General features: G+C 40.8%; 1 protein-coding gene across 1 annotated transcript in view; it reads left to right on the top strand.

Annotated features, from left to right (window-relative positions):
- The first annotated feature begins 1,417 nt into the window (after nt 1-1,417).
- Cdk5 (Cyclin-dependent kinase 5) overlaps nt 1,418-23,902 on the top strand; it is a 104,902-nt gene continuing 82,417 nt past the window's right edge. The window contains exons 1-4 of the mRNA XM_067137653.2: nt 1,418-1,682; nt 1,777-1,885; nt 2,053-2,141; nt 2,329-2,522. Coding sequence (XP_066993754.1) covers nt 1,849-1,885; nt 2,053-2,141; nt 2,329-2,522 — 320 coding nt within the window. The 5' untranslated portion in view covers nt 1,418-1,682; nt 1,777-1,848. The remainder of the gene's footprint in view (nt 1,683-1,776; nt 1,886-2,052; nt 2,142-2,328; nt 2,523-23,902) is intronic.

Here is a 23,902-nt window from a genome sequence, read left to right as displayed (position 1 = left end):
TCCATTCACAATGCGCCGACGTAAACTTAACTGCGAGTCCGTAAAATTAAGGGATTGCAAACTCCAAGCTCTTGCGGTTAATTTTACGTTAAGTTTAAGAACCAGCCAATCAGAGCAGAGGTAAACATTGTGTGTTGTGCACGATATAATGACTTCTTTCGACGAAACACTTGTAATTCTCTTTCAAAATAATCTTTATGTATAGGCTATGTATGATAGAAGGAAAAAGAATTACAAATACGCTGTACCGAAAAATAATAGGTGGAAATTAATATCCTGTAGTAATGAAATCTGCAAAATAAATGGCGGGAGACAAGCTCGCAGCGCTGGCAAACGGACGAGAGACAATCCCTGTCATAAATAAAACAGTGTCCCTGTATATTTCTTAACATTATGACGGACTACTAGTTTACGAAAACGATATCATCCAAACAAATAGATCCAAATATCTCATCGGGGTGTGATAGATACGGTCATAGATGTCGATAAAGGAGACCTTTTACATTTCTTTTTATTACAAAAGGGGAAGCAAATCGTAAGAAAGGCAAACAGTTCAGGTTTCATCCGCATGTCCAAAACGAACTGATGAGGGTCATTTCTTACAGTAGATTACCGAAATCGCCCTGAGATAACCTTTTTTGATTCAAGGGATGAACCCATTTTATGCACCGTTGTTTAGATCGCCTTTTCAGGTACCGTAGGCGTACACAGCTCCCAGGAGCAAAGCAATAGATGTTTGAAGTAATATGGATTCCGCTACCACGTTGTTTGATTCCATCGGGTTATTGAAATATAAAACTGCGAGATAGCCCAAAACCTGACTTCCGTACTAAATAACATGGCACTGTTTTGATTGGCTGCTGTGTACTCTTTACGTTAATGTTACGTTCCTCCATTGTGAATACCACAAATTTTACGTTAATTTTACGGTTACGTTACGTCGTTAAGTTTACGGTTACGTTTGCATTGTGAATGGGGCCTAACTACTGTATTTGGTACAACTAGGCAACCATCCTCTATATAACACTAATCAGAGGGAAAAAATGGAAGGGATCCGACACTTCGAAAAATGAAGATATCGGCGAAAGGAAGACAAGGGCCACGAAGGGCGTGAAAATGAAAGACTCCCTAGGCCTCCATACGTAATACCGTCGGGGTCGGAAAAGAACAAGATTTGACAAAAGGAGGTCGGATGGGATAGATGACAATGAGGAACCTGGCACAAGAAGGTGGAAGCAATGTCAGGACTCAGCTAAGGGCCCCGTGGTCGCTAACCCACGCTCCAAAGTTCAGAGCCCCTGGGGTCCCTTTTAATCGCCTCTTACGACAGGCAGGGGATACCGTGGGTCTGAGGATTGGAGTCGGTCTTGGCTTTATACACACAAGAAGTGTACATAACGATCAATACTAGCTCCAAGTTTGGTCGGATCCTATTCTCCTGTTTTCATGGAATATTGCAATACTGTCCGGCCTGGCACGGGGGCTGGATGTATGTGTTGTCTTCATCATCATTTCATCCTCATCACGACGCGCAGGTTGCCTACGAGCATCAATTCAAAAGACCTGCACCTGGCGGGCCGAACCCATCTTGAGATCTCCCGGCACTGAAAGCCATACGCCATTGCAATACTAGAAGGTCGATTTCCTTCGGAATATTGCTTTACTCTGTTCTTTCTAGTTAGGTAATTTATTAACTTAAACATAAATAGTTGGTCTTTACGATATTGATTAAAGTTTTCAGGAATAATTGATGCGTATTTTATTTTATTCTCCTAGGTGCTTGTGACCTCGGGTTGTTGTTGATGCACTGACCACTGACAGTTGTCTTTCCAGCGTGTGTTTTTGAATATGCAAAAGTATGAGAAGTTAGAAAAAATAGGAGAAGGTAAACTAATATTCGGTTATTGTTGAAGTGTAAAGTTACTCGAAGTCGGAAAGATGTTTGGTTACATTTACTGTAGTGAAACGATTAGTACGAAAGTAAGGTTATAATCGTATTTGATGTTATTTGGTTGTATTTTTGTGGCAGATAGTATTTTATTAACGTTTCAGGTACATATGGCACTGTGTTTAAAGCAAAAAATCGTGAAACTCACGAAATTGTTGCCCTCAAGAGAGTGAGGTTGGACGATGACGACGAGGTAAATGTGTAATTTAGTACAGGTGGTGCTTGTCCTTAAAATATTTCTTTTTATCATGGTGTAATAAATGAGGTTCTTTCCATTTAGTTAACTTCTAGATGTTTTATTTTACATTTTGTCAGAAGTATTACATAAGAATATAGGTTATGTACCATGTTTTGGGTTTCATTATGTGCAGTGATTGCAGGGTGTTCCATCATCTGCTCTTCGAGAAATTTGCCTGCTTAAGGAATTGAAGCATAAAAATATCGTTCGTTTGTACGATGTCTTGCATAGTGACAAAAAGCTGATACTGGTGTTTGAACATTGTGACCAAGATCTGAAGAAATACTTCGACAGTTTGAATGGTGAAATAGATCCTGATATAGTGAAATCATTCATGTAAGTGGTAAGCTCCAAGATTTGTAGGCTTATGAAAGAGTTTTGTTTAATTTTGTTACATTGAAAAACACCATAACAATTATGGTATTACTCCAGCCCTGTTGACATATTTCTAATGTTATAAGTAAGTGTAAATTAATGAAATCTTACTTGGAGTGCATCCCAGAGGAGAGATGTGTTCATTGTGATGTCCAGGAACCCACCATCCCGCCCCAAGAAGTACATTTACTTTTATAACGTAAAGAAGAGTATTACATGCCATTTTCATTTCTGAAATAGCTACTTGCATTTCTATTGGCTAATGTAAAGTGGCACATGATCTTGTTCTCATCAATTATGCTAATCGTAATCCGGGGCCGATGTCTTTCGATGTTAGGCCCCTTAAAACAACAAGCATCATCAGCATCATCAATTATAATCCGTTACCAACCCCAGCACAATAAAAGTGCAAGGAAATGTAACAGGTCTAGGGCCACTTCGCGGCTTCTAACCTGGGATGCCCCCAGACTCCCCTTTGCTTGTTCCTATAGGCTATTATAGGTCTTGTCCAGATCCTATCCTAACATCCGCATGGCAAGAACCATTCCAGACCAGTTGCATTTCCACACGAAACTAGAGGCCTAGGGCTGCTTCACGGCTTCTAACCTAGGGGTTTACGCCCCCAGACCCCCTTTTGCTTGTCCCTATATTACAGGTCTTGCTCAGTTCCTATCCTAACGTCCACACGGCAAGAACCACTCCAGACCAATGGTCTTGTCTAGGTTGTATCCTAACCATCGTTTCCTAAGTACAGAGTTTGACTGCACTCAGTGCCGCTTGACAACATCCTTCCCGAGAAGGCTGCGAGCGTGTAAACAAACGACAGTCGTTCCGCGGGTGTGAAAGTCTTGTCAACAGGGCTGGAGTAATGATACAGTTATAACTCTTCATGGATGGATACATTTGCAGTGTACAGGTCTTTTGTGGACCACAAAATGCAATTGGTTTGCTGCTTAGTCTGTTATTCATCTAAAATTTCTTCATTTTTGCCAAGGTTCCTTCTTTCCTCTGACCAGATGCTCTTGTCCCTTGTAGGCTGCTTTTGTCTTCCTGGAACCCGTTGAATTTGTCAACCTTCTTGTGAAATAACTTTCTGTTCCAGGTCTCTTTGGAATGATCCCAGTTTCCTATGTGGTTTTTCCTTGTTTTTGCAACCCATGTTATGGTCACACTTAGTTTGGTGTAGTAATGTAGCTTTAGAGCTTACCTGTTTTCCTTCTTGTGTTATCATTTTGTATAGCGTCCGGCTCTATGGCTAAATAGTTAACATGCTGGCCTTTGGTCCAAGGGGTCCTGGGTTTGATTCCCGGTCAGGTTGGGCATTTTAACTTTCATTGGTTAATTCCTTTGCCTCGGGCGTTGGGTGTTAGTGCTCTTTTCAACATTAGATTTCATCGTAAGTAGGCCTCCATCCTAGCACACATGCAGGTTGTCTATACGGTGTCAACTCGCAAGACCTACACCAGGACTCTCCAGAAGCCACACATCATTATTATTTTGTATCGTTTTAATTTTGAATGATTTATGACTTGATAAGCAGTGTTAAGAAATTCCTGACTCTGAGGCAATATTTTAATTCAGCTGCAAGCTTGTGAAATGAATTTCTACTAGGGCTGCTTGTCTAGTACGCTCCCATGTCTCTTAAATTAGACATTAACCCTTTGCAGTCCAATTTTCTGTCACATGTTATGACAGTCTGGTCCAAATTAATTGTGCACATTTTTACCTAGTCAGATTAAACTCAGATCTTTTATTAGTTACTATATTATAACATTATTATGATTATTATATCACATAAACATGAGTCTAGTGAATTACTTTCAGGTTTACAAAAAAGTCATCAGTGCAGGAGTGATAAATAACATAAAAAGCTGAAGTGGAGTGATACAGCTGGGAGGAATCTGCGGTACTTGAGTTTTCTGACCTAATGAATAAGTTGGTGTAGGAGGCTCACTGTCATGAAATGTTACATTCCGGTAAACACTATTGTCATTTGCATTCCCATTTGTACGTGTGAAAGTATTTTCAGCATCACTGTTACTCAAATGATCAACACTGATCTGAGAAGCGTCATCATTGCCGTGTGCCGTATCCCTTCCTCCACCCCGGCTCATTACCTTCGTGTGTCTTCTTGCTTTTGTAGCAGATACTGGAACTTCCTCTTCTGAATCTTCAGAAACAGCATATGATGGTCCGGGATCATTCCGTGATTTTTTACGCACAGGTCCTGTCGCTGAAATTTCACTTGCAATGCTGGAGTTCACTTCACTTTCATCTTCACTTGACAGTTCTCAACTCTTCGCCTAATTCAAATGAATAATTATCTTCATTGCTGTCTAAATAAACGTGCATATGTATATCTCCTTTATTCATATTTGCCGCTTTTATATCACAAATTCAACTGAGAGAATTCGCATTCACAGATAAACACGCCTAGTACAACACGTGTGCACACTACTCAATGTAAACAAAATACAGCTGACAGGCCGCGGGTAACCATGGCGATACACGGCTACATATATCTCGTATTATTTCCATGGAGATAAAAGAATGGCTTCCTTTGTGCACAAAAATTTGCTCTAGAAACATCGGGGATATCGATCGACCTCATTCAGGTCAAACAACTTCAATAAATAATTTCTTAAATAGAACGAAACAATGTCGAGGTGACCTCAACGTACACCTCAACGTTGGACCAGTTACAATAAACCATGATGTCGAGGTCATCTCGACATTGGACCGGAAAAGGTTAAATTTGATTTATTTTACCATTTGGAATCTTTAGCATTCTTCTTCAGCAGACTGTGAAATGCATCCTAATTGCAAAGAACATTCTTTTATTTCAGTGTAAATGGCACTGCACTGATAGTAACGAAGATTAGCAAAGCCTGAAATAGTACATAAATGAATGAGAAAAATATTGATATCATTCTGGTTGTCATCAACTGGAAATTCGAAGTTCGACATTTGTTGTGTTTGCAATTTTAGTTGTACAAGCAGTCAGATGTACTGTGATAAAATGTTTTTAATACTTTACATTTATGCTCTAGAAAAGTACAGAACTTACACGGCTTAGTTTCCTGCCACTTTATGAATTCAACACTCTGGCATGATTGTGATAGTGTTTTTGCTGTCTGTATATCGGGTGGCCCACCAGCCCCTTGCGATCCAGTTTTATGCATCCCTTCACATTTACTAAAATCCTGAAAGTCAGCGGTCCCTCTCCCTAAACCGGTGTAATATAACAAGATGTGTGTTTACGGGCTAGAAGACAGCAGGAATTGTGAGCGCCACTATCAGTTCATTATGGGTACCTCGAATGAACCCGTAAAACGAGTTCAGATGTGCAGAACACGTACTTTAAAACAGGAGGTGGGAGCACGGTACTGTATAGGCTGGGAAGTGGGCGCTGTAGGTCAAGTGTCACATAGCAAGCGGGCGAGGAGATATGTGATAGAGGACAGTGCTCGAGGTAGGAGGTTCGAATCTCACATAAGAATTTTTTTAACAGCCAGTTGCTTGGGATGTTCAAGGTTGTATACTTAATACTGGTATTTTTCACAAAGGGCCATTTGTATGGAGCTGGGTTGATAGAGGCTAGAAAACATGTGACAGGATTTCAATTATCCACGACGTTTAACGCAGCTCCTGCTTGAACCGACTACCTCCATGGTCAATCCAAAGCTGCGCGCCATGTTGTAAGGACCGCCTGGCCCATTGCAACATCTCTGGCAAAACGGATCGGCATGCCTTGGTAAAAAAAAGTAAACTCGTGTCCTCATCCTGAGGTGGTGCAGCTCTTTTCAGGCACACCCCCATTGGAGGTGAGCTGCATGTACCATTTCAACCACATACCAGCCCTCCTGCCAGTTTTAAATTCCTGGCAGTACCGGGAATCGAACCCGGGCCCCCGAGGACGGCAGCTAATAACACTAACCGTTACGCTACGGAGGCGGACGGCATGCCTTGGTGATGCTCTGTCTAAGGTGACAAAGGACTGGGTGCCTTCTGTGCATACACCAGTTGTTTTACATGGCCCCACAGAAAAAAAATCCCGGGGGATAAGATTGGGCGATCAGGCGGGCCAGCAGACAGGTCGTCCCCTTCCTATCAATTTATCAGGATACGTCGCATGGAGATGGTTCCAGACGACCACCACCACGTGCGGTGGAGCTCTTGAAACCACATCCGGTAGCAGTCAAGGAGTGGCACATGTTCCAAAAACGGTGGTAGTTCATCTTGGAGAAACCGCAGATAGCGTTGGCTGGTCAGATGGCCCTCAAAGATACAGGGACTGATGAGGTGATCACCCATGATTCCACATTCATGCCCCAGTGTACCTGAAAAGCTGTCTGTCATACCGATTGGGGATTATCCACACTCCAGTAATGCATATTATGGCGATTAACAGTTCCATTGTTGTGGAATCGTGCTTCGTCCGTAAATAAGGGAGTCACTAGAAAAGCAGGATCAGTGTTCACATGCTGTAGGATCCATTGACAGAATGCCACCCTGGCATCGAAATCATGACCATGGAGCTCATGGTGTTAGTGCATATGGTAAGGGGGAAACCGGTGGGTATGCAATATCCGCATAACAGACGCTCGGCTGATGTTCGTCTCCTGTGCATTGGCCCGTATGCTAGTATGAGCGTTACGCTGGATAGCGTCAAACACAACCTTTTCATCGTCAGCAGGCATCACAGGATCTCGAACAGTCTTGTGTCCTTCCCAGGGATGCAGTATCCCGCAGGCGTCTTTCCACACTCCGAAATGTCATGTCTGTCGGTTGTCGTCTATCCAGATAAGCGTTCTTTGTACAGGCGTTGTGCCTGGTATGCATTCCCTCTAGCTTTTCCATGATCCATATCCACATACTCATCGCTGGAATACATCTCGAGGGAGTGAATAAACTTTGTTTTGTGAATTGCTTTGAAGGAGGGGAGTTCGCGCAGGCTACATAGTTACCTGCCATTGCATGTTGTTATCGTTCCAATGGGGCATACTTTGCCCTACCTGGGGTCTATGAAGCATTGAAATTGTACAACGTAGCTAACTAGCAACAGACCATCATCTCCTCGTCCACCCCGGCACCATACCCAATGCAACGGTACATGCGGTCTTTTACAGGGTCAAATAAACAAATCAGTCCTTGGAAGTTATCAAGTATGCAACCTTACCACATCCCAGGTGCGCAGCTTTGGATTGACCATGGAGGTAGTCGGTTCAAGCAGGAGCTGCGTTAAACGTCGTGGATAACTGAAATCCTGTCACATGTTTCCTAGCCTCTATCAACCCAGCTCCATACAAATGGCCCTTTGTGAAAAGTACCAGTATTAAGTATACAACCTTGCCACATCCCAGGTAACTGACTTTAAAAAAAAAAATACTTGCATGGAACTTGAACCTTCTAACCCTAACGCACTGTCAACTGTCACACATCCTACCGCACGCTAGCCATGTGAGCTACTGCGACACTTGACCTACGGCACCCACTTCCCAGCTTATACTGGCCACAAACCATCTCCACATCCTCGTCCAACCCAGCACCATAATTAATGCAATGATACATGCGGTCTTTTACAGGGTCAAATAAACAAATCAGTCCTTGGAAGCTATCAAGTATGCAACCTTACCACATTCCAGGCAACTGGCTGTTAAAAAAAAATGCTTATGTGGGATTCGAACCTCGTACCTCGAGCACTGTCCACTATAACAAATCTCCCCGCCCGCTTGCCGTGGAGCTACTGCGACACTTGACCTACGGCGCCTACTTCTCAGCTTATACAGTACCGTGCTCCTGGTCTCTACGTCTATCTCCTGTTTTAAAGTACGTGTTTTGCATATCTGTACTCGTTTTACAGGTTCATTCGAGGTACCCATAATGAATTAATAGTGGTGCTCACAATTCCTGCTGTTTTCTAGCCCGTAAACACACATCTCGTTATATTACCCTAGTTTAGGCAAAGGGACCGATGTCTTTCAGAATTGTAGTAACTGTGAAGGGATGCATAAAACTGGATCGCAAGGGGCTGGTGGACCACCCGGTATATATATGCCTACAGAAGTTCTTGCATTATGCCTTAAGTATAATCATAATGATTTATTGTAAGTTACATTATAATAAGGAAATTGGCCTTACTCCAGAAGACTTAACAGATAAGGTAAAAGTAAACAAAAAATCCATAACACAAACATCTGCTTTGCACTCACAAGTAACAAACTCACAACACAAATATTTTCAACACCAGAAAGGGCAGAATGCATGGAAAAGTACTGGGACGACCACAAGTCCTCCCTTTGAATAGACTTGGATAATGGACTGACTAAAGTGATCATATGCTGTCATAGAATTGAAAGATGATTATTATGTTCTGTTTTATTATTGCACAGTATCCACGCTGAGCAGTGGCAGTGGGCGGTATTGTTGCAGTGTTGCACAACTCCCTGTAATTTGATACTTCATTTTGTCATCTTTTCTTCTAAATTTTTACTTTAATAAACCTAACATTTATTCTAAAATATGTTAAAATCAACCATCATTGGTCATTTGATGTACTAATGCTTCGTAATGGACCAATAAATGATGCTAGCTTTGAATCAAACTCAAGGGTTTTGATTTGCTACGGTAACTCCCAAACGGACAGCGTGGGGGCAATGTAATTTTAGCAGGGATGAGCCTAACTCTGTATAGCATCAGCTAGCACGCTCACCAGTATCAGTCCTTGGGTGTTGCAGGAGACCAGCATGCCCCCTATCAAGAAACAATTCCAAATGTCCATGTTAGATTGCATACTATGGAGATGACTTCATTCCTGCTTTCTCTCCTCTCGCAGTGGTGATTTTTTTCCATGCCACTAGGGTATGCCATTCTGGACCACCCACAATGTTACCAAAATTTTGCATCTGTGAAAAAGCAGCAGGGCAAATTTTCAATTCATGTTAGTAAGAATAATTGTAATTATACTGTATAATTAGCCTGTTATTTCCTGTGTTTTAATTACCAGTTATATTTCAGTTTTAATAGAATATATTCTGCTATCGTATGCGACAGTAGACGGTACTACCTGTGACTGTCTGGCCGAGGGTCTGGCGGCCGATACCAAACCAAGCAAACTAAGGGAAAATCAATAGCTGCGAGCAGAGGTTGGATAAGATGAGACCTTTGTGTGGGAAATAACACATAAATTCATCAGCTGCTGCCTTGCAGTGAGGCAGGGGACTGCCAAAGGCTAAGGGAGACCACCCTGAAAGAAAATCCTCTAGTACGTTAGGCCTAGCAAGTCAGTACAGGACAATGCAGTTGCTTTCAAAGCGGAAACGAGCCTCGGAAAGAAACATATTCTAAATGTCAACAATACTTCAAGTACTCTTGGAACTAATGACGATGTCATGTCCGATGTTCATTCAAGATGCACAAGAAGAACCGATCATAGAAACAAGCTTTGGATTGGAACCTTAAATGTTATGACTCTAAAAGGAAAATGCAACAAAATCACGGATTTAATGAACCGTAGACATATTCACATCCTAAGGCTAAGTGAAACCAAATGGAAAGGTTGCAACACAAGAATGTTAGAGGACGAATATAAATTATACTGGAGTGGTAATCCTGCAGTGGCAAGGAATGGAGTTGGTTTCATACTCCATAAAGACATTGATAGTGTAACAGATGTCTCCTTCATCAATGAGAGATTAATCAAAGCTAAAATATGCTTAAATGGAGAAACTCAAACTGTATTCCAAGTTTATGCTCCCCAGCAGGGTTGTAGCGATGACCAAAAAGCAAGCTTCCTAGAAAAACTAGAGGACATCATTGATGAAGAGAACATAATGATAATTGGGGATTTTAATGCCCAGGTAGGAACTGATAGGTCAGGTTATGAAGGCATTATTGGTCCATATGGATTTGGTAATAGAAATGAGGAGGGTGAACTTCTGCTTGATCTATGTGCACGAAACCAACTTCTGGTGAAGATCTCGTGGTTTCAGAAACGGGATAGCCACAAGATAACGAGATACAGATGGGATGGTCAGTATAGATCAGTGATAGACCTTATCATCACAGATAGGTCAAGTGGAGAAAAGGTGCATGATATAAAAGTGATACCTAGTGAGAGCCTTAGTGACCATAGACTCCTCATTGCAGACCTAAGAGTCACCAAACCTATTATTAAAGTAAACAAGAAGAAAAAAACCACGAATTAAAGACTGGAAATTGAAAGATGTGGAAGTCAAACAGCAGTTCCAAGAGGAAATCAGAGGTAAAATACCAATAACAGACACAAAGAAAGTTAATGAAGAATGGAATGATTTTAAGGCAAGTCTGGTTGGTATCGCAGATAAAATATGTGGAAGAACAAGCAGAAGAGTGAGAGAGAAAAGAACATCTTGGTGGAATGATAAAGTGAAAGAAGCCATAATGAAAAGGAATAAAGCCAAAAAAGTTCTTGATGTGGCTAAGTCTGACAGAAGAATCAACAGCGACCGAATAAAAATTGGAAGAGATGGTAAAGGAATATAGATACAGAAAGTTGGGAGTCAAGAAAATTGTATGGGAAGAAAAAGAGAAAAGTTGGAAAGAATTTACAACTAAACTGGAAGAAGACAGTAAAGGGAGTATAAAAATAATATATGGAATAGTAAAAAGTAAAAGATCAGATAAAGAAGCAATTAGAGCTCTGGAGACAGCAGATAGGAATATAGTTCGCAATATGAAAGATATCACGGACACAATGGGGCAGTATTTTGACAAGCTCCTAAATGGCCGTAAAGAGATCTCTGTTGAGGATGTAGGACAGAAAACAATAGAGGAAGATATCCCAATTACATGGACAGAAGTAGAGCAAGCTCTCCATAGGATGAGAAGTGGTAAGTCAGCAGGAGCTGATGAAATTACAGCTGACATGATTAAAGCTGCTGGTCTGCCAGGAATACGGTGGCTGTATAGATTTCTCAGAACAATATGGAAGGATAACGAAATACTTGAAGATTGGACAAAAGGGGTGATAGTTCCTATCTTTAAGAAAGGGAGTAGAAGGAAAAGTGAAAATTACAGAGGCATTACCCTCTTATCACATGGCCTTAATTATGGAGAAAATAATTGAAGCCGGAGTAAGGGATATACTAGAGCCTATCTTAGAAGAGGAACAACATGGCTTTAGGACTGGAAGAAGCACAACAGATCTGATATTAGGTTTGAGGATGTTGGCAGAGAAACACCGGGAAAGAGGAAAAGACCTAATTATTGTGTTTATGGAACTTGAAAAGGCGTATGATAATGTTCCTAGATCAACTATTTGGAAAAGTCTTAGAAACCTTGGTGTACCGGAGTACCTTGTTAGGAAGATCCAAATGCTATATACTAATTGTAAAAGCTGTGTCAGAAATGGAGATGGTCACTCTGAATGGTTCAATACAACCAAAGGAGTACAACAGGGAAGTGCCTTATCACCTCTTCTATTCATAGCAGTTATGGATACCATTTTAAATGAACTAAAAGGAAAAGGTAATAAAGATCTTCAGGCTCTGGTGTTTGTAGACGATGTGGAAATATGGGATGAAATGAAACAGAGAAGGGAGTGCAAAATAATCTGAATGCATGGTGTAAGAAGTTTGATGATTATGGAATGAAATTGAACCCATCAAAAACAGCATTGGAAATCAGCAGACATAATACAGAATGCAACATAAAAAAACAGGACCACCAAGATGAAGTAGTACACCAATTCAGTTATTTAGGAAGCGTAATGGCTAGTAATAACAGAGCTGAGATAGAGATAACAAACAGAGTAACCAAAGGCTCTAACTTTTACAGTATCATTAGACACCTACTATGGGATGAGAAGGTCCCACAAAGAACAAAAATGACCCTGTACAAGTCATATTTCATTCCCATCCTTACATATTCTCTGGAAACTTGCACACTTAACATCAAAGGATTGTAGTAGGATTCAAGCTTGTAAAATGAAATTTCTTAGAACTGCCCTCCAAAAGACCCAACTTGATCATGTGAAAAATGATGAGATCCGATCTAACCTAGGTCTAAACGAATCGATGGAGGAAAGACGTAGGTCATCTAGGCTTAAATGAATAGCACAAGGTTACCATGTGCTTATTTGGAAAAGAGAATAACAGGTAGAAGACCAACTGGAAGACCAAGAAGAAGATGGATGGACCAACTGAGGGAAGACGTGGAGAGAAGAGGATGGAATTGGGAATGTGTCTTGGACAACGAAATGTTTTTGAATAGGCAACTTTGGAAGACGCTCGTTTTCAAACACCCTACCCGGCTCACTGGAAGGGCAAACCGATGATGACGACGACTTGGTGATAATAGTTTTTTGTTACCTATTTCTGTACGCTTCTCATATAAAAATGACATTGAAAATTTTGGTGCAGCACCCAGCTTCAGTTACCACCAGCCGCCACTGATACTGGGGTAGCTGTGACCTGTAAACTATATGACTTGAGGGAAACTACACGTTTACTGGAACAATTTACAACTGTAGTCTAGTATTCATTGCAAACAAACTGATCACGTTTCAATACATCTTTGATAGAAATTTGTTTTGTTGGCCATGTATTGAACAACCTCTTTATTTGCTGAGATGCCTATAGGGCTTCAAGAATTCTTTTAGATTTTAGTATGGTCTCTTCTACAGTTACTTCAGCTTCTTCTGAGCCAATTTTATGTTACACGTTATTCTACTAAGTGACAGAAAAAAGTGGAACTGTTAGGTTTAGGTAATTACGTATATTAGGTAATCATAAATCTTCTACATGTCGACATTGTACAATATGGGGTGTTTAATAGACTTCCATATTCCCTTCAAAAGCCTGACTACTTTTACGCTGGGCTGAGTGGCTCAGAGGCTCAGACATTTGAGGCGGGCCTTCTGACCCCAACTTGGCAGGTTCGATCCTGGCTCTGTCCGGTGGTATTTGAAGGTGCTCAAATATGTCAGCCTTGTGTCTGTAGATTTACTGGCACATAAAAGAACTCCTGCAGGATTGAATTCCGGCACCTGAGGATCTCCAAAAACCATAAAAGTAGTTAGTGGGACGTAAAGCCAATAACATTATGACTACCTTTATCATGCTTCGACCTTAAGATCCAGAAACTGATATTCTGCCAATGATCCACCGCAGGAGCTACATTAGAAACTTCAAATTTCTGTTGTAGTAGTGAAACTGTAACTGCTTCATGGTATATAAACTATAACAATCTCACTTATAAATATTGGAAAGGAACAAACAAGTGTCTAATCAAATTTTAAATATATATACACACACATTAGCTGATGTGCTTATGCTTTGCTACAGAATGTATATTGTATACAGAATTGTGTATGAAGTAGTATACACATTGTAAGATTTAAACAAATTGCATGGCTCTTTGCCTTACCCGAGAAACACCATGGGGAGGTCTCCATATGCCGTTCCTCATGTGAAGTCAGGGTTGGGGAATTTTTGGCAGGCCCCCTTGCCTACTGCCGGTTACAAAACCAAGACAAAAAGACCAAAGATAAAGCATGCACCAAAACACAGCAAAACAATTTTTCTTCTGGGAAATAAAATTTCAGGTACACTTGGTGGACCATTTAGGCAGAGTATTCAGTTTTAAGAGTCTTAAGTGTAAGTTTTCCTCTAACTTGCTTCACATTTTCTTTCGCTACATATCCCACTTAAAAGATAGCATGATATTAAGTAGCCTGTGAGTTAACCAAAGGTATCAGCTATAAGCTTGCCAGATTTGAGTTCCATCAGTCAAGTAGTTTTTATGTGAAAAACCACAGACAGGCATAATACAAACCTTAAGTTTTATTATTGCTGCCATTTTTCACTTCAGTCATGGTTCTCTAGGGAACCTTTTGATACTCCAGGATTATGTAGCGCATTTTATCTGGAATGATATCTTTCAGATGGTGAAAGAAATTTCAAAATCAGTCTGGTAGTTTCTGAGGTTACACGTTACATATAGACCAACTCACAGTCTCTTTATATATATGTATATATAGATAGGAGGAACAGGAAAAGGAACACAAAATAGGACAAACATAATGGCAGGTCAGTGTGGGAAGAGGGAGCAATAGAAAGAGGAGACCAGGAGAAATGTAAAAAAAAAAAAAAAAACCAAGGACAATCTCTATGTCCTCATACACTGTTGTCTACAACTAGATAGGCTCTTTGTATGCAAGTCTTAGCAGCATGCTCACAGTACAGTATAGGCCTAATGATAATGATTTATTATAGACTTTAATGTTCTGACTAAGCTATAATTTATTATGCACAGTATCCATACTGGGGTTACTGCGACCTGTAAGCAGTACAACTTCTATATGCCTATCTATTTGTAGACAGCAGTATATAAAGATGTGGAGATTGTCCTTGTCCATTTGTGTTTTCATATTTCTCCTTGTCTCCTATTTCTGTTGCTCTTTCTCTTCCCACACTGGCCTGCCATTATGTTCATCCTAGTTTGTGTTCCTTCTTTTGTTCCTCCTATCTAACTATACATGCCTTATTTATTTATTTATTTATTTATTTATTTATTTATTTATTTATTTATTTATTTATTTATCGTATGGCAAGTATACAAAAGAAAAAAGAAAATTTACAGTGTATACAAGGACAAGAATGTTGATAGCGTTCACATTGTACAAATCAGTGTCCACTTGCTGTAGCCATTCTAAGAAGGAGGGTGTAGCACTGATATCTTGGGCTGGTCCATCATACTTTCTCAGAGGGCACTCTGCACTGACTGGAAAGGGGGTCAGCAGTCACAGGCAGGGGATTCTCGAAGTCCCCAATTATGTAGCATGGCATTACATCTAGCGTGGCCTGTTCTTAAACGGTTGAGTTTAGACCATTGGTGTCTCTTCAAATGAAATCCTGTGAGTCCAGTTGTGGGGTCTTGGATGCCTTGGTGTTTCACACATGCAGAACTCCAGCTTTGACGCCAGTTTTCCTGGATATTGAACCTCCTCATGGTGTACCCTGGGGAACAGACTGCTTGTGCAGGATGGCTGATAGTCTACACAAATAGGCGACCGAACTAGATCCTGGATTTCTCACGGTCAATCAAAGTTACGTCAGAAGATGAAACCAAAGATACATGCCTTGATCTCGGTTATTGGTTTCCATTTGCATCAATTTCCAATGTTATCTGTTCGTATTCCATTTATCTTTTAATAGTGAACAAGGTTTAGAATAAATGGTGAATCATTTGTTGACAAACAAAGCGAGTTGGCTACACTGTTCAGGTCGTATAGCTGTGAGCTTGCATTTAGGAATTGGTGGTTTTGAATCCTACTGTCGGTAGCCGTGAAGTTGGTTTACCCTAGTTTCCTATGCTCACACTAGGCAAATGCTGGGGCTGTAGCTTAATTAAGGCCATGGTCATTACCTTCCCAAGTTTAGCCCTTTCCCATCCTTGAATTGACTTCACTGATGAAGGGAATGCATAATGCTCCTGAAACATGTATGAATGAATAAAGTAATTTTCAATCATTAGAAGTGTATTGACAAGATTTAGACAAGTCAGTACAGGATCAAATCTAATACCTATTGGGCCCTATAACCGTTAAGAGGACACAGAGAATCAGATACCTTCTGAAATACCTACAATCGCAGTTCCACAAATTTTTCGTACCTGGCAAAAATATATCAGTAGATGAGTCTACTATTGGTTTCAAAGGAAAAATAAGTTTCAATACCTACAACCCCAAGAAACCGAACAAGTGGGGAATAAGAATATTTGTTCTGGTTGATAGTGCTACTGGGTATGTCCATTCCTTGATTCCTTATTATGGAAAAGGTACTGCAGTTGTAAATAACCTTGATTATGCTGAAAAACCATTCACTACAATGATTGTCTGCAATTTGATAGACAGGTTAGCTGTTGCAGTAGGGGGATCAGGGATCAGTGGAAGGTTACAAGGTTTTCACAGACAGATATTACACTAGTGTCAGCTTGGCTGAGGAACTTCTGAAACTGAAATATCACCTTATTGGTACACTTATTCCTGGCAGGATAAGAAATCCACTAGATATAAGAAAGGGCCTGAAACTGAAAGTGGGTGAGATAAAGTCTTATCGTGTAAGAAATGTTATGGTCTTAGGGTGGAAGTACATGCGTGTCGTTTTGATGCTGTCTACTTGTCATAACATGTCAACACAACTTGTGAGCTTATATGGAAGAGGAGACCAACGAAAGGACATACCGAAGCTAATTTTTGTGTGCGATTACACAAAGGAAATGGGCTGGGCCGACCAAGCCAATCATTTTTCTGTTACTTATTCATAAGAAAAACTCTTAAAATGATGGAGGAAAATGTTTTTTGGGGGATTAGAAATAGCCATTCTAAATTAGTACATAATTTACTGCAAGAACATGAAGTTTGGAGCTAAGCCCATGGACCATCTCAGATTATGGAGGCAGCTGATTGGTGATCGTGTTCCGAAGAGTCTCACTCGTCAGCATTTGCCACAGACAAGGAAGAAGCAGAAAGACTGGATGGAAGACAACACTTCCTTGACCAGCGAGCTACGAACAAGCTGTGTGTAGCAACAGGAAAGTGACAGGAATGTGCCGTGAAACTACTTACTTTTATGAAACGTGTTCAAATAATCTGGCTTTACACCCTGGTGTTTGTTTCAAAAGGTTCCACAGACTGAAAAACTATAAAACTCAGTAAGACTTAAACATCTCTAATACTGTCAATTGCCATTTTTGTGTCATATTTTTTCGATGAATGAAATGAAAATAAGCATAGAGAGAAGCAGTGCAATGGTATTCACAAGAAAGAGAAAGGGAAGGTAAGCCTGCAATGAAAGTCAGCTGACAAGACCTTGAAACTGTTGCAGAATGTAGGCTTGGACATAGAAATCAGTAAAACTGTACTACAGGGAATTTCATTTTACCAGAGTCTGAATCAGTAAAACTGTACTACAGGGAATTTCATTTTACCAGAGTCTGATGGACTTGAGCTGGGAGAAAGAAGTACCTAGGAAGTGTAAAGAGATTATGTATGTGTTATTGTTCCATACTGACATATGCAGCAGAGACCCGGGCACCAGTGAAAAGACAGGAGAGAAAAATCCAGGTCAGTGAGATTAATTTTTTAATAAGTATGACGGGAAAAACATGGAAGGACAAAGAGAAATAAATGAAGTTGTTTTGTACATGTTAAGAGGATGGAAAAGGGAAGGATGCTGAAACAGATAATGGAGGCTAAGGTTGAAGGAAGGAGAATAATAGGTGGGCGCAGGGTAAGGGGGTTTGGATTCAGTCAAGAACAGTGTAATAAGAAGGAACCTGAACTGGAACTCAGCTTAGGATCGCCAGTAGTGGTTGAACAGAGGAAGATGGAAAAATGCCATTAACATCCTGAGCCAGGTGGAGCTGGAAAAGAGACTATGTTGATACTTTCTTCCATAATTCTTTTGCTGAAATTTTATTGTCACTGTTGGTAGTTTCAATTACCTGCAAGAAATTTGTTGGGAGTTAATAACTCTTATAGTTACAATAACACCCTGATCCTGGATCATTATAACTAGAATCAGAAATTCCAGGCCAATTTTCTTCCAAACTCTCTTTATGCAGGTCTGCTTAACATTACCCAACCCTCTCTAATGCTGTCAATTGCCATTTTTGTGTCATATTTTTTCAATGAATGGAATGAAAATAAACGGGGACTATTCGCGTAAATACAATATGTACACAGTAGCCTACTCGATAAACAAGAGGGAGGTAGCATAGGAAGGATTACAGGATGTTTGATGGCAGAAAAATATGATATTTTCATCAGTTTCAGTGATACTTGTAGGATGTCCTGGTACATTGTCCAGAAGCAGGAGAATTTTGAAGGGTACATTTGCTGTCTCTTGTCACTGCAGTTTATTGCAAATGTAGGGCTTGAACACAGCTGCAGAATGAATGCCATTTCATTTGACCACCATTCAGCAGGCAGATCCTCCGTAGCCCTTGAGTGTGTTTTGAGTGAAAAACCATCTCTGGTTTGATCTTTGAATGCATTTCTTCCTAATAGCCTTTGTAAGATTTTAGACTTAGGGACCTCTGTTCTTGCACCATTAAAATTGTTCTACTGGGCATGTACTTCCAGGACACCTCAGTTTTGCTGACGTTGAACACTTGCATAGGATAGGGCATGTTGAATTCATTTGTCAGTTTCATTAAAAAGTGATAAATATAGTTTTAATCCTACTTTTTTACTGTGTTAAGAGAAGGCAGTGACCTGATTAAATCAATAGTTATAGAGTTCCATGTACATTGTACACTATCTAAAGTACCTGTTCTTCGTAGTGGATTTATGAGAAAGGATTAAGATGGTTAAATTAAGGTGACCTGCAAGTATGTGTATCTAACAACACACACTCGTAGACAATATTTACGACCTTCTCATTGGGTACGTAAATACCATATTTACTCGAATAATCTCCGACGTCGAATAATGTCCGCACCCTCATTTTAGGAAGGCTCATTAAAAAAAAAAAAATTGAAATGATGTAAAATTCCTTCCATCCAAAGAGTAATATAGGCGTAAACAAACATTTCGTATCTCTCCACGAGGTCCACGTGGTCTTTACGCAAATATGAACATGTAAATTTACGGATATAGCTGCTTTGCCTGTGATGATAAAAATACATTATCACTGCTATGAAATATATTTTCCATGAAAATGAGCAAGTAGGCCTACTTATGTGCCAGGTATTTCATTAATCTGTACTTGCAATAGGCTCGATTCCCTGTAGATGGGAAGATTCGTTGTCTCTTGCATCACTATAATCCTCTCCTAAATTACTTACAAGTTTGTCCCACTCCCTGCCTAAAACACTTCTCACACATGGTCTCTTTCTACTGGACAGTAACACGACCAGTGGTGGATAATTCTTTTCGTGCAATGTAAACACTTGAAATAGACACACCGGCGAAACCTAATGTTAGTTTTGTGATACAGTATACCTCGTTAATTCTAAGTCTTTGCAATACAGAAATCGGACTTCCAATTACATGATTTCGAATTAACAGCCATCTAGTAATTCAGAAATGCCAACCCTCGCCAGATTTCGCGGATTCTGCTTTTTCACGTACTGCCTGCTATGTGATACTGTGGCGTTGCTTAAAACGCTGAATACAAAAGAATTACAATTTCATTCTATTTTCAACTATGAAACACACTATAGACACACCGAAGTGAGTGAAAGTGCTGAAAGCTACCCTTGCACGTTCTGGAAGACTCGTTCTATCGTGACGGGGAGAAATGTTGAATGATATAACTCTGTAAAATATGGTACTATTTTTAAAAATTGTAAAGTCAGTTTAGAATTAAAAGTTTGAATTGTTTTCCATTTAAATATGACATGTGGGGACAGTTTTCTTCCATCTACGAGGGCGGTTTGAAAAGTTCTCAGAATCACCGCTAGATGTCAGTGCTAGAGCAACGAGGTTCCCGCGCAATAATCACACATCCTTTGTGAGAGAACGCGTGGCGCGTCAGTGCTCTAGCTGCAGGAGTGTGGTAGTGACGACTCTTTGTTGTTGTTCCCGCGTAGTGATTTGTGACAATGGAAAAAAAAGAGATTCGAGCAGTGGTTAAATACTTCGTAAAGAAAGGTATGAAAACAAAGGAAATTCATGCCGACTTTCAGAACACACTGGAGGACTCTGCTCCTTCATTTTCAACTATTGCCAAGTGGACCAGCGAGTTTAAATTTGGTCGGGAGAGCTTGGATGATGATCCGCGTAGCGGACAGCCAAAAAGTGTTACGACCCCAGAATTTATCGCAAAAGTGCATAAAATGGTCATGGAGGCTCGTCGACTGAAAGGTGCGGGAGATTGCTGAAGCTGTAGGGATGTCTTCTGAACGGGTATATTATATTTTAACCGAAGAATTGGGTATGAAAAAATTATCCGCAAGATGGGTGCCATGGCTCGTGACATTGGACAATAAACGCACCAGATTGGAAATGTCCGAACAAAGTCTGGCCCGTTTTCAGTGCAACCAACAAGATTTCTTGCGCCGGTTTGTGACTACAGATGAAACTTGGGTCCACTACTATACCCCAGAGACAAAGCAGTGGAAACATGCTGATTCACCACCACCAAAGAAAGCAAAGGCAGTGCGTTCGGCCGGAAAGGTCATGGCCTCAGTTTTCTGGGATGCAAAAGGTATTCTACTGATAGATTAACTTCCTACTGGCCAAACAATTACGGGGCAATACTATGTAAACCTCCAAGACCAACTACAGGAAAAGATACACAAAACAAGGCCTGGTTTGGCAAGGAAAAAGGTCATCTTTCATCAGGACAACGCTCCGCCGCACACAAGTGTTATTGCCATGGCAAAACTTCATGAACTGGGGTATGAATTGTTGCCACATCCACTTTATTCACCTGATTTGGCACCATCAGACTTTCATCTATTCCCCAAGCTGAAAATTTTCCTCGGTGGACGGAGATTTTCTACTGACGCCGAATTGGAGAGGTATTTTGCAGGCCTGGAGGAATCTCATTTTCGAGATGGGATCAATGCATTGGAACATCGCTGGACCAAATGCATTAGTCTACAGGGAGACTATGTTGAAAAATAAAAGCAGTTCCACCGAGGTAAGATACTTAATTCTAGTACATTCTGAGAAGTTTTCAAACCACCTACGTATGGTTGCACAAAGCATAACTGTAGATTCAGCATCGAGAACTAGGTGAGACAGGAGCGTGTTGGCAACCTTGACGCAAATAAAACCGCACCACAATTTCGTGCCTCAGAATTTTTTTAAAAATATGCGGGTATTATCCGCGTAAATACGGTATATACAGTAGCCTACTCGATAAACGAGAGGGAGGCAGCATAGGAAGGATTACAGGAAGAGCCTGGCACGAGTAAGTGGCACTAAATGCTGGATTCAGCTTGGGGCCCATCATCCCACAACATCTCATAATGAAATATTTGAAAAGATTTGACTTTAAATAAAAATGGGAGATTGTAAAGAATATAATACAAATATCTATAAATTCTAAGACTCTGCAACATAAAATGTGAAATCTGTATCTATTAAATATGAATACCAAACCTGGACAGTAGTAAAAAGATAGACGTGAAGTATAATAGTATGATGATGCAAAAAGAAATGACCCCCTGCGGGTTGGGGACGCACATGTAGAATACACACGCGGTATCCCCTGCCTGTCGTAAGAGGCGACTAAAAGTGGTGACCAAGGGATGATCGAATTAGAACCATGAGAGTACTTGTAATTAGTACCATCATGGAGGGAACATCATGGGTCGCATTTACTTGCGCGTAGTACCACTGTGTTAGGTACGCCATAGGTTTGTGATTAGTAGCGACAGTGTGTGAATCGGGATGAGGGTCTTAAAGAGTACCTATGAGCAACACCATGGGATGAGCGACACCATGGTTCTGCCTTGCCTATGCTTAGTTCCCACTATTTATGAGGGATAGTTCGGGTCCCTGTGGTTAGTCCACTTATGTGAGGAACGCCATAGGTTTGCGTTGCCTTAAATAGCGCCGCAATGTGCGAAACACCATAGGTCTGTGTTATATGTGTGCATTACATTACCTGTGAATAGTACCATAATGTATGGAATACCGCGAGTCTATGTTACTTTTGATTAGTGCCACCAAATGACAAATAGCATTTTTTGACTTTCCTACTGATATCTGGATAAGCCTACTTATAATATTCTTTTGTGCAAGTGCCTCCATGGGCACATATGAAAATGACAACTCCATCCCCCATTCACAGATAATCACCAAACAGGGAGCAAGCCTCTTATCTCTCCCCGCCATGGATTTCAGGCAGCTGAGGAGAACACGCTATCATCTCATAACTGCTATATAAGCTGAGAGCGCCTATGCACACACCATACCCTACTCCTCTGGCTGTGAGTACACCCCTGTCTCTCTCAGTACATGAGTAGTTGTGCATATAGCTTTTACCGGTTACCACTACAATCTCCCTCCTTCCTTCCATTACTATAACTACTCCTCTCCTGTAACTTTCGTATACACATATTTCTAACTACAGCTAAGTAGTTGCTTACATTACTAGGGTTATTCAATTCATTCTTCATCCATCTTATTTTACAATCATTTTTTTTGACTTAATACTGATAATGGTTCATGTTTGTGGGTTACTGTAGTCACGTCCTAGTTCGTGAACCATGGGCAACGTCTGAGTGGCCTAGTAAGTGGTCCTGAGAGTCGGGATACCAGTTGCTATGGAATGGGAGTGGGCATCTCGGACATATTCTGAGTCGTGGCCCTCCTTATGCTCAGGCCGCTAGGACTATACAATTCACCGGTGGTCCATAACCCGTTAGAGGAGAGATCCTCACTTGGACTATGTGCAAGTAGGGTAGCATCCTGCTTCATGAATTTACCGAGCTCAGAACACTTTAAGCAAGCCTCGGACCTATGGGAGTAATGGAGTCCCACTCCCATTTGACAGGCGAGGGACTCCTTGGAAACAACTTGGCGAACGAAATGGAATTCGATGGGGAGCTATCATATTAATGGGGCTTATGGAAGAAAGAAGGTAGAACTTGCTGAGTCAGCAAAGAGGATGCATCTGGATGTGCTAGGAGTAAGTGATATTCGGGTAAGGGGAGATAATGAGGAAGAGATAGGAGATTATAAAGTGTACTTGACGGGCGTTAGAAAGGGAAGGGCAGAGTCTGGGGTAGGGCTCTTTATCAGGAATACCATTGCACGCAACATAGTTTCTGTTAGGCATGTAAATGAGCGAATGATGTGGGTAGATTTGTCAGTGGGAGGAATTAGGACAAGAATTGTGTCCGTGTATTCACCATGTGAGGGTGCAGATGAGGATGAAGTTGACAAGTTTTATGAAGCATTGAGTGCACTGATCTCTATACATGGATCGCTGATGGCAGGTCTCCGCTGCAGGAGAAAGTACGCCAAGTTGAACGCGCGGTTCGCCATGTTGGCGTACCCAACCTCAAGCTCTCCTTATGGGGAAGCAATGATAATATAGTCAATTTTAAGTCGCAATTAATGGCGCATTGGAATAATTAAAAATATAGAGACATGTTCACTCAAAGCATAAGGACATTGGGATCACTGACACGTCATTCCGAGGTCAGTAATCTCCGGGATAGCAATAAAAATGAGTGTATAATAACGGCCGGCAAATATTAACTTAGGTGCTGAATACATGCAATTAGCGATCGGTAACACAATACGAGTGAAAACCAGTTTCTGGAAACATTGCTGTAAATTGTATACATGTATGCCACGAAATTATGCATTCTTAAAATGATGTACCTATATACGT

The sequence above is a fragment of the Anabrus simplex genome, chromosome 1 (assembly GCF_040414725.1).
Source record: "Anabrus simplex isolate iqAnaSimp1 chromosome 1, ASM4041472v1, whole genome shotgun sequence".
Taxonomy (NCBI): domain Eukaryota; kingdom Metazoa; phylum Arthropoda; class Insecta; order Orthoptera; family Tettigoniidae; genus Anabrus; species Anabrus simplex.
The sequence above is the reverse complement of the archived record's forward strand: the minus strand, read 5'-3'. Positions and strand labels throughout refer to the sequence as shown.